This window comes from Sturnira hondurensis, unplaced genomic scaffold (genome assembly GCF_014824575.4).
Source record: "Sturnira hondurensis isolate 20B ecotype Veracruz unplaced genomic scaffold, ASM1482457v3 Scaffold0006505, whole genome shotgun sequence".
NCBI classification, from domain to species: Eukaryota; Metazoa; Chordata; class Mammalia; order Chiroptera; family Phyllostomidae; genus Sturnira; species Sturnira hondurensis.
This window is the reverse complement of record NW_028079136.1, coordinates 1,613,505-1,625,584: the sequence shown is the minus strand read 5'-3', so window position 1 is coordinate 1,625,584 and position 12,080 is coordinate 1,613,505. Positions and strand designations below refer to the sequence as shown.

The window sequence follows — 12,080 nt, the reverse complement described above, 5'->3', positions numbered from 1 at the left end:
TGTTCTGGCTGTATCTGACACTCAGTGGGACAGTGGTGGGGAAGAAGGGGTGGGAGGAGGACAGAGATATCTGATCAGGCTGCTCATTATGTTTAGTGTGCTAATTCAGGAAAGCTGCTTCTGGCCTAGCAAAGCTACATGTGTGTTTCAGTGACATGTGTATCTGTGTGTTTGTATGTCCACTGCAGGACAGAGCAGGTGGGGAGGAATACACCACACTCTCCGTTCCCCACTCACTGGCTGGTTAATGAAGCATTCTACTCATCATGCTGCCTCAGTTATTTACCAAGGGAATGACAACCCATTCCCTGCCCCCAGCCCGCACACCCACTGCTCTCAGCTTCTTGTCTTCCTGGTAGCAAGACTCTGAGTGGGAATGAGTTTCACATAAGTACAGTGCTTCAAATAAAGTGACAATAACTATTTACTCTCATTATGTTCCATGCAACACAGTGGGGAAAAAACTCAAAATTAAACTGACTAACCTTCCTTCATATCTTGCATTACACTGTAAGTTAAAATCAATACTTTAGATAAGTTTTTCCAATTTTAGAGAAAAAGAAGACAATTACTTGCTGATTGGTAGATTTCAGCTGCTGTGGTAAAGTTTCACATGACCCACTTGTTTGTATCCTGTGTGAGCATTTCATGGCACACGTCTGTGTGTGCGTGCACATGCATGTGCATGTGTCTTTGAATTTAGAAAATGTTCCCAAGGCTATCTATGGAAGGGTTTTTAAAGCCAGTAAGTTTTTAGGATATAGAAACTCATATCTTTTGCTCTGGGGCTTTCCTGATACAAAAAAACCATCTCCTGTGTATTGTCCGGAGCACAGAGCTATGACTTCAGCCCACTGCTAGCTCATGGTCTCTGTTGAAGTATAAACTTCCTAAGAGCAGGACTAGTGACATAAGCCTCTTTGTCACTCACAATGCTCAGTAGAGCAAACAAATGCTTTCCCAACAAAATTCAGAAGAGGATTGTGGGAGGGCCATTTCAAAATCAGGTCTATTATTTACTTAGGTTGGCGTTTTCCTCATCACACCACGTCCAACAGTCCAGGGATCACATTCATACCCTGGAACTCATTCACTTCTCTCTTCCACTGCAAAACCACTGATGTGAGCCAGAGTCCCTGGGCCCCCGAAAGAGGCGTCTGGACTCAAAATGAGAATAGGCTACTGTGTGGTTTCTCGTGTGCAAATGGCAGTGAGGAAGACTGACCTCTCCTCATCAGAAGGCACATTTAGGCCTCACACAGTTCAGCAAATATTCCAACTGTGAGTTCACAAAAACAGCACTGAGTGACATCTGAAAGGATCTGGATTCTAGTCTGACTCTGCTGACTGCATAGCTCCATGGCTGTGGGCAAGGCATCTTACCTGTAGGAACCACAATTTATGCACAATAAGGGTAATAATGCTACACAGCCTAACTCAGGAATATTGTGACAAAATCAAGTGAGATAAAAGAGGCAAAAAAGTTAAACTGAAAACTGCTACCTTAACCCATTATTTAATTATTATAAGCATTTCAGGCTGCAAGACTCAATAACAAGGATGGTAACATGGTGAAGAAATGCTAGTTCTAGTCCCTAATCCCTTTGAATTTCTGTGTCTTCATTTAAAAATTAAGGGACTTAAAGAGTACAGCAACAATAAAGTGGCGAAGCTGCTGTGTTCTCACACGGGCTGCGCCAGCGCACACGTGTAGGGAAATGTGTGTGTTCATTCAGCGCAGCCTTCCTAACTAAACCTCACGCCTTTCGGGTGCCAGATGCCACGTTAGGTACTTCATGTGCATTGTTCTCTTTTAATTCTCATAACAACCTAGGGGCTAGGAAATAATATTCCCCTTTCGAAGATTAGGAAACTGAATTTTGAAAGATTAAATAACTTTTCCAGGATTATATAGCTAATAAGTAAAGGCTCTTAGTCCAAGTCTGTCTGATGCCAAAATCCATGTTTTTTCCGCTACACTTCTCACCCTGGCCGTGAGAATATTCCTAGAGGTACCTGGCAGGATGTCAGCGAGTCTAAGAAGCCAGAGGATCCTCATGGCGTATCTTATTAGATTCTAATTTTACTTCATGTTATGTCACTGAAATGTGTCACTCATATTTGTTGTAATGAAAACTAGTAGATTAGATGTAAAATTCACATACATCTTAAAATTTCAAAGGAATGTTGAACTTTCGGCAGGCAGCTTGAGCCTTTGGAGGGCTCATGGTCACTCTTCCTGCCCAGAGTTACTTTAGCAGCAAAGCACCAACCAAACAAAGAAATTTGCGAGTCTCTAATCTGCCGGATCTTATCCATCATCACCTAAAGAACTCATCCCAGCAAAATTTGTACTATGGCCTTTTCCAAAAGTTATAATCACCCCAAAGACACCAAATTGGGTTATGCTTCAGTAAAACAGATTTACATTTTTTCCCCTTGGACTAAGGAACATTTTGGAAATAAGGATCAGTCATCACTCAACAGGTTTGCTTTCTTTTACCTAATTCATAAGTCTCTTCCTGGTGTTGACCTTTCCATTTACCTAAAGAGGATCCCCTGCCCAGGCTTCCTCCGATGGGACTGGGGATGCTGCTCTTGTTGGGCAGGTTGACAGGGCTGGTCTTGCTGGCTGGGAAGAGGCTCTGGGTGGGAGAGGTTGGGGACTTTACAGGCTCAGCTGTCTTGGGTCGGGATGAGAGATTCAGCGGCTGCGCTGCTGCTTCATCCTACAAGAGTTTAACATCAATAATTATTTTTTAAAAAGACAAATGAAGCACATTATCACTTAGTAAGCCACAGTTATTTTACACCTCAGAGACAATGCCACATTCTCCTACAATCATAACAAAAGAAGCTAATTATCTACCTCCTTGAAGATTCATCAGAAGGAAACCTCATTAATTTCCCTGTGTTATGCTTCTATTTACATTAACTGTGTAGTTGGATCATTCTTTTTTGCCAAATTAAAATCTGAATTAGCTCACATTACAGCTTAATTTCCTAATGTGTTTTCAGGGATCTAAATTAACCTAGGGCATTTACAAAGAATTATTTAAAATTTCAGCAGCTCTGTAGTGCTTTTGTGTTACTCTCGCTAAAAAAGTTCTTGGAACTATAAATAGGCTCTGCAGCTAATTTTTTAATATATATTTTAAATCAAACAATTGCAAGGACTTTAAAAATGGAAACACGGAAGGCCTTCTTCTGACCCCCTGGCCCTCTGCCCAGGGAGCCGCATGCCACAGCCCGGCTTCTGTGTGGCTTTCTGGGTGTGGGCACTCTTCATGGTCTGTGTTCTGGTCTCTACTCATGTTTAAAATTAATTTTTGCAAAGAGCTAGCACACATTATAATTATGTTTTACATACCATGCTATATGCAATTTATTTCTCATGTCTAAAGTGATGTCTCTTTATATCTTCGCTCCATATATTTACAGAACATCTATTTTAAGATGCCCGTCCTTCACTGAGCACAGCGTTCAAATATCTTGCTTGTAACTCTAGTTTAACCAGAAGCTTGAAAGCTAAGCTCCTGGCCTCTATTTGGTCTCATTTATCCTGCCATCAAACACCCATAACAACCCTTCCATCATGCTAGAAATTTATTTGCAGTATGAGCACATTCATTTAAATGTTCAGTTTTAAGGTCTGCATTATTGTGTTCTAAAATAAAATTGTCAGCAAATGTTAATTCCTGTTTTGCTTCTGAGGAGGGACAGAGAACTTGCTTTGAATGTTGCTGTTTAAAACACAGTAGAGCTTGAAAATAGAGCATTCTTCCCTTCGGCAAACCTGCGACCTCTCTGCGGCTCCATTCTTCATCTGTAGGGAAAAAAAAGGGTCTAATTCTAGCTGATCTCTAGGGTCCCTTCCAGTGTTCGTGGTCATTGTTTAAGAGGAAACAAAAGCTGATGCCAGAAAATACTACTCAGGAAGGAGAACTAGAAAAAACATATAACATTCAACAGAGGAGCCATTATGCACCAAGCACTGTGCTAGATGCTTTCATACATATTAGTTCATTTCACTATCAATAAATCTATGAAGGTGGGCAGTATTATTCTAAACTTACTAAGGAAGATGGGTCAGAGTGAGAAAATCATTGCCCAAAGCTATACATGGAGGTGCAAAATTCAAATTCTAATTTATTTGACTCCAAAGCTCAGGGCCCTTTACCAGTGTACTATCCCAGACAACAAGGCATTTGATAATGTAGGGATGCCCTGCAGTTCTCTGTTTCTGTTTTGCTTTGTTTTGTCATGGTAGGAAATGGGTAATGGGGCACATCTATGCTGCAATGTTCTTTTATTTACATCTAGACATAGGACAGTTTCTTAGTTAATACGGTGTTTACATGTATTATGAATGTCAAAATTATCCAATATGCTTAATTACGATTTACTTCCTTTTGCTCTGAACTCAAAGGATATTTAGACTAGTTAGTTCCTTTATTTAAATCTAAATTATAGTAACTAATATGCTAGGTATCTAGTTAGTCTTCTCCACGTTTCTTTATTTGGGGGTTCACTGAGCTTCTCAGATGAGTCTGGAGTTTTCTTCAAAACTGGAAAATTGTCAGCTATTACTTCTTCAAATAGTTTTCTGTTGTTTCATTATCCTCCCAGGGTTTCAGTTGCATGTATTAGGTCATTGATACCCCACAGCACTGCCTTTTTTCTGTGCAGATCATCTCGGACAGTTTCACTGTTATGCAATCAAAATCCTTAATCTTCCGTAATGTCTAATTTGTCGTTAACCTCAATCAAGTCCTAATCCAGTGCACTTTCGACTTCAAACACTGCATCCTTCATCTCCAGACACTGAATTCAGGTCTTCCATGTCTTCACTTGTAATTCTTATGTTTTTCTCTACCTTCTTAAACATATGGAGTTTATAACATCTGGTTTTATTCAGCTTTGAATATGGTTCAACTTATTTATTTTTATAATTTAATAATTTCCACTTCCGCAAACAATGCCGCTGGGGCTGGAAGCACCTACTGACTCCACATCATGTAACTCCCCTCCTGCTGCGGCAGACCTGCTACTGGTCCTCATAGCCTGCCCTGGCTGGGCAGGAATTCTATGGGTGTTTTGTAGGGAGCAGATTTGCCTATCCCCTCACTTGGCTGTAGTTGTAAGTCCTTTATAATAGCTGTTTTTACTGGCTTATCTACTAATTCTATCACCTGTGTCATTTTGGGGTCTGCTTCTCTAGATTGAGTTTTCTCCTCATTATTGCTCACATTTTCTAACTTATCTAAAAGGCTGATAATTACTGAATGAATGCTACATATTGTGAACCTTACATTGCTGGGCATTGGAGTTTGTATATCCCTTTAAATATCTGTAAACTTTGTTCTGAGACACAGAACAATTTGACCCATTCTAGATAGACTTTTGAGCTTGGCTAAGCAGGCCAGAGCCACCGTTCATCTGGGGATAATCTGGCCCCACTACTGAGGTAACACCCCTCCGCAGACTCTACTTTCTGAGCCGTATATCGGGAGCCCTTTCTACTCTGGCTAATGGGAATATGAACTATTCTCAGTCCTTTGCGAACCTTTAACTATTTTGTTTGCTATTCCTACATTTCTCCCTGATATTAGATGGTTTCCTCACATCTAATGCATATGCTAATCAGTACTCAGCTAAATTTGGGGAAACTTCTGTAGATCTTCAAAGCACTCTCTCTGGGTGCAGCTCTCTCCTCTCTAGCACTCTACCCCACATTTCCCATCCATCTTAGCACCCCTAAACTCTGAGCTCTAGCTTCCCTCAGGGAGGCTGCCAGATTCCATGTGGATCCCTCCCTGAGCTACTGCCTAGAAAGTCCCTCTAGACAGTGAGCTGAAACAACTATAGTGCCTGCCTCACTTGTTTCTCTTTGGTCAGGGAGTACCGTCCTCTACTCCCATTGTAAATGTCTGAAAACCATTGTTTTACACATTTTGTCCTGAGTTTTAGTTGTTTAAGCTAGCAGAGTACACCTGGTTCCTGTTCCTCCATCATGGTTGAAAATGGTAACCCTCTAGGTAGATCGCGCAGATCTCTCCTCGTATCCAACTAGGTACTTCGATCCCAAGCCCTACCACCACCACCACCACCATCTCCTTAATTACTGCCAGATTATCATCATCATAATCACTATACTAACTAACAACTATGGAATACTCAACTGTACGCTACAGGATGCACTATCTCATTGAAGACCCATAATGATATTGACTTTCATTTTAGAGAGGAGAAAATCAAGGCTGAAAAAAGTTCAGTTTCCCAACATGACATGGAGGATAAATATGGTATAACTGATATTTGAACAGAAACATTCTGACTTCTGATGTTGACAATTATAGCAAATAAAAATTCTGGGTGAAAGGAGGTACATAAAACCATTTGTGTTTATTTTTGTTACCTTCAGCAAACTATGCCCTTTGTGATGTGGACAAGCTATATACACAGGGAAAGCAATGACTACAGGCAGAAACATGAGGTATTTTAGTGACCATATTTCCTTCAATTAGAAAATTACAAGACTGCGCTCAGAACTTCTTCAATAATAGATAGAAGGTATTTTTAAAATTTAAAACATTTGTTTTCTGTCTTTGTCTATATATTTTTACCCATACAATAAACAATCTAGTACATATAAGGAATGCTTCCTTTGTTATTAACATAAAATATAGTCAGGTCAAATTATATAGAGAACTCCCTAAGAATTTGCATGTGGTCAAGTGAGTAATAAAATTCAGCTGGCCCACAAAGCTGGAATGGTAAAAGCAGATATAAACTTAAATTTAACCAGGGAACATTTTACTCATCCAGTAAAGACTTGGTTTGGTGCGGTTCCATTTGGCCAACTCCCTGACAAAGTGACTTTTTCATGTTAAAATACCTAATACTCAATGTCTCAAGTCATGATGTTTGATATGCTTATACTCAACTACAATTAAACAAAGTGCTTTGGTTTGAGTTGTAGTGTCCAGACTCTTCTTCACTAATCGAAACTCTTGGAAGACAAAAAGGCTGTTACCACAGCCACACTGTCATAGTAAATGTGAACAGTACATGGTCATATCTCAGTATTTCTAACAACAAAGCATAAATGTCCTTCTACTTCTTTGGAGACTCTGAAAACCTTTGGGGCACAGGTGGAACTGTCTCTCTCATTGATGTTTACTTTTTTTTAATCTTTGGTATTTGGGAGCCATAGTTTTTTAAAGGCCTTTCTGAAATCTCAAAATTTCTATCTAAAAATACTAGAAAATAAAATTATTTCAGTGAGTTTGTAGCCCTCAATGGTGATTGTTGGGCTTTAGATATTTTCCATGTGAAAATATCTAAAGATATTTTAGAGATCTCAAAGATACTTTAAGAACTGCAAATTTTTTCCAATGCAGTACTTTGGGCACTTTATAGTAATACATCTGTGCTTAGCATACCCCTCTAAGAAGATAAGTCAATTATGTAAAACAATTATTTTTCTAAACCGTTTGAATTTGTTAATTCAATATAGGAAAGGAAGGCAATCGTAAAAACCAACCAGGACTGCCCGTAGGTGCCAGCTGCAGCCCAAAGTTGAAACGGGTCACCCATTTCCCTTCATCGCCAGTACCTCCTGGCTGCCCCATTCTAAGGCACTGAAAACCAGTGAGGGGAGGTATCCCTCACGCCCCAGCCATAACTTGGGAGAGCCCGTTTATCTTATCACAACCTGTATGGCACCTATGCATGGTGCCACTCATTCCTCAGAGCCCACATTTGGAACTGTCTTTGAAGGGGAGACCTTTATCGCCAAACCACGTAACGTCAGCATTAGGCGCTTTTTTTGTTCCCTTTTTAAAATCTAATCTTTTGAGATCTTCCTTCTCCGATACTGTAAGTTGGCTCCCCACCTGTTTAAGATGCTTAGAGAGAAATGTCACAAGTCTATGACAAACACTGGTAATAAAACCGTGGCCATTCATGCCAATGAACATTAAAAAATAAAAGCTAGACTCCAAAGGGGAAAAACTCTTGAGAAGTGAGCTTGCAGATTTAGGTAAAGATCTCACAATACGGCACTATTGTTATCAAACGGGAAACACCTGTTTCTCAGTGCTCAATCATGAAATTTACCATAAAGAGGAGCATTTGGGGGATCTTTTATGTTGCTATGCTTCCTGCCGTTTACTCCCGACACAGCCTGGTTCACTACCTTTCTTGTGAAGCTATTTTCCAAACTGTTTCCACAACCCTGCAAAGCAAGTACCTTAACTTGAGTTACAGGGCTGGTCCCTCTCTTTTCATTTTTTATCCCGGTAGGTGAGACTGCCCCTGCTGCGTTTGGTGGCTGTGGAGTTGATGGCATCTTTGCTCCAGGTGACACCTGCATGCTGGCCAGCTGAGCGGCATAGAGCTGCTGCAAAACAGGGAAGACAAACATTATCTCTTTAAATGCAGCTAAAATGGCATTTCAGAAAAACTTACCGTATTGTTAGAGAGCTATTTCTCTGACAGCCTTGCAATTTTTCTTTCACCACTTTTTTACAGAGGGAAATAAGAGAGACCAAATATGTCACAGAAAAATGTATACTGGTAGGGGAATCACTGTTCTGCCCCTGGTCCTTGTAGCAAAACTGTCTGGCCCTAAACAAAGAACTCAATCACTCTAGAACTCAGTTTCTTCAATTGTACAAAAAAGGGATTTGACTAAATGGTTTCAAAGATTCTTTCCAGTGCCTAAAATATTTACAAAAAGCTCTTTAAAAATTGGTATCCCCATTTGCGTAATTTTACTATTCATGAACTAAGAAACTAATCTGGACTTCCCTGGGGGTTCCCACAAGCACGTCATTCCTGTTCAGTACTGACCAAGCTTCTGCAGGACTGCTGACCCTTCTGCTCGGTGCCAGCACGGCCCTCAAGACCCACGAGCCCCGTGGGAGTTGCTCTGTTCTTAGGGACTTAGTTCTGGGCAGTGCATACTCCTCAAGAGAACACAGCCAGATTTGTGAAAAATAAAATAGAATAAAAATCAAGCTTCTTTCTTGTAGCACAGGAGATTAAATACTGAAGTGTCCATTTACTAGCTTTTTGGATGAAACTGGTGATACGTGAATGTATAGATCTGCTGGTTGACCATAAAGAGAACTCATAGACCTCAATTTCAACACCACTAAATTCATGAAAACTTCATTCAAATATTTTCTTTCTTTCTTATCATTAAGACTAAGCCGTTGCCTCGATAGTCATATTTCTATCATAATGAATAGAAGGCTTCCTAGTTTCATCAGCCACAGAGAAAATAGCTCAAACTTTACCACATTGGTAGGGGAGCAAAAAACAGGTGGTTTGCATGTAATTTCCAGCATTACTATCATTCAGATGGACAAATAAAAAAAATTACAGTAATCAAAAACAGACCTTTCAGCACATGTAATTAAATGAAAGCTTAATAAAGAATAATTTGCAAGAGCCAGATGTGCTTATGTCATGATTGTTGCTTTCTTTGGAACAATTTTTCTAATATAACAAGCCTCTAAAGAAATTCAAGTTCCATAATTCTGTGTGTGCAATGACTCAGTGGCAAGAAAAGTTCACAAGAAAGAGTCAGTCAGGCTGCTAAAACTTAGGAGGGTAAAGGGACTGCCTTTCTTGTTTCCTTTTTACTATGTTGTACCCTTTTCCTGTGAAATTCAGCCAGGTGTCTGCAGAAGAGGGGCAAGTGAAGTTCCTGCAAATCTTCTGCTTCAGGTCAGCCAGTGAAGAAAAGTTCTATGAAGAGTGGAGATGGTAGAGGGTTGGAAAGGCGCTGGCTGTATGTCTGGTGTCGTGACCAGTATGCCCTACTGTGGACTATTAAAGACTCATGAGATCTTAGGGAGGCAAGAGACCTTGGGCATCATTTATGCCTTCATTTTACCTCAATAATTCACAAGATCAGAAGAAAGGCAATTTTACTCAATCTCAAATCCTTCAAAAACATGAGCTAGTGGAAAAAAAAGCAGAAAACAAGTCTTTGGAAACAAATCCATTTTTTAAAAAGCTAATTAAATGCAGAAATCCTTCAGATCGATTGCTTTTTAGAAATAGAATAGTGTTCATGGCAGCCTCTGCAGCTTTGATAATCACTTAGTTTGTACTTCTTTCTGGTGAGTCGTGCCTAAAAGAAGCAAGACCCCATGAATTCTGGGAGTCCTCAGAGTTGTGATGCCTAGGAGTTTCTTGAGAATTGTGATTACTCATACATTAGAAGCACAAAGAAGTACGGTCGTAGTCCATATAACTTACAGATCGGGGTAGACAGAACAGTGGGCTACCATGTAAGATTTAGTAGAGACTTGAAGTAAAAACCAGAAAAATGTAAAGACAGAGGCACTCTTGAAAGTAAAGTTTTCACATTCTGTCTAAAAAAGTATATTATTTTAGATATAAGTATCATGCTATTCAGACTGAAAACTTTAGGTTTGACTTGAATAAAAAGAATCCTGTTTGTTAAATAGATATAGGTTTAGAAAACAGTTTCACAGCTCACCTTCTAACCTAACATCAATTGAATATGCTTTATATGCAAGGGTCTATGTTAGTCACTAACAAGGATTCAAAGTCTTGGAACAAGCATATGGCTCTGGAGATGTAAGGTACAGACCCTCAGCACCTGGCTGGCACCTTCCTTGTGATGCTTATCACAGTTCTTTAACCTTGTGTTTAGTTATGCACACATGTCTTATCATCTCTGATACGCTGTAAACTTACTGAAGCCCTGATCAACCTCATTGGCTCTGAATGCCTAACATCAGGAATAATGCCTAGCTTCAAGGATAATACCTTACAAATAAAAGATAACTGGTATTTTATGAATTAACACACAGTATGTAGAAATCACTGGATGTTAGGAAGAAGAATTATTCTCTCCATATAAATGAGGCAACAGAAGTGGTATATGGTTCTAGTTACTATTTGTGTTATGAATAATTTTATGATGTTGAGTTTTAAAAAAACAAATTCGGTACAAATTAAATTATATTGTTTCACAAAACATGAGCATTTGAAGTCATCTGTTAAGACGCTGTTGACTAGACAGACCTCAGTAACTGCCAGCTTCCCCGACCAGTTGAACTTGTCTAATACAAACGATGCTGCTTAAGCTGCCACTACAAAGCAGTACCAATTTTTCTCTCAGTCCAGTTACTTACACATTTTAAGTTTTTCTAAATGCTGCTGTATCCTTTTTTGAAAAAAGATAAAATATTAGTTACTCAAATAAATAGTTTTAGTTAGAAAACTCCTCTACAGACAAAAAAAGAAAGAAAAGAAAAAGGGGAGCCCTGACTGGTGCATCTCAGTGGGTTGGGTGTTGTCTTGCAAAGCAAAAGGTCACCAGTTTGAATCCCAATCAGGGCACGTGCCTAGGTTACAGGCCAGGTCCCTGGTTGGGGGCGTGCGAGAGGCAACTGATCAGTGTTTCTCTGGCACATGGATGCTTCTCTCCTTCCCTTTTCCTCTTTATAAAAATAAATAAATAAAATCATTTTTAAAAAGTTAAACTCTAACTATCATATAAGAGTTTACAACATGTAGGGTTCTCAGATCGTAGTTCATAGTCATGACGATGATGATAATAAATATTCATTTCCAAACACAGGTAAGGTTTAAAAAATTGACAATGAACTAAAGGTCCTAACAGGCTCAGCCAAATTCCTGGAAACATTTAAACTTTGGTGAAGACTGTTTTTGTAAATACCGATTGTTGCATTTTAATTTTTAAAAAAATGTTCAGTGATTGTTTGGGATATTGAATTGTTTCTTTATCCAAGATATATCAAATAAATGCAGTGCCTACATGTCCAAATAAGTGTAGCTAAATATTTTTCAAAATTATAAAATCACTCATATTTTATAGGAGCACTTTCAGAAATGCTTTCACTACTTTATGGCTAAAACTATTCCACCTACTTTACGAGTTCAGTTTTAATAAAGTAGTCAGCACTAAAATTTTGGTCAGTGGAACACTGACCTACTTAGCACCTAGAATTGAAAGGGCCTTAGCAGATCGTTTAGTCTAGTCTGACCTCTTCATCCTACTGACCAGCCGA

General features: G+C 39.3%; 1 protein-coding gene across 17 annotated transcripts in view; it reads right to left on the bottom strand.

Annotated features, from left to right (window-relative positions):
- SOX6 (SRY-box transcription factor 6) overlaps window positions 1-12,080 on the bottom strand; it is a 600,742-nt gene that overhangs the window by 79,439 nt on the left and 509,223 nt on the right. For 11 of the 17 annotated variants that reach the window (XM_037049998.1, XM_037049997.1, XM_037050000.1 and 8 more), the window contains 2 exons: window positions 8,255-8,404; window positions 2,504-2,729 (listed from right to left, as the gene is read on the bottom strand). In XM_037049998.1, the coding sequence (XP_036905893.1) occupies window positions 2,504-2,729; window positions 8,255-8,404 (376 nt within the window). The remainder of the gene's footprint in view (window positions 1-2,503; window positions 2,730-8,254; window positions 8,405-12,080) is intronic. The other 6 variants (XM_037050011.1, XM_037050001.1, XM_037050004.1 and 3 more) reach the window with 1 other exon arrangement.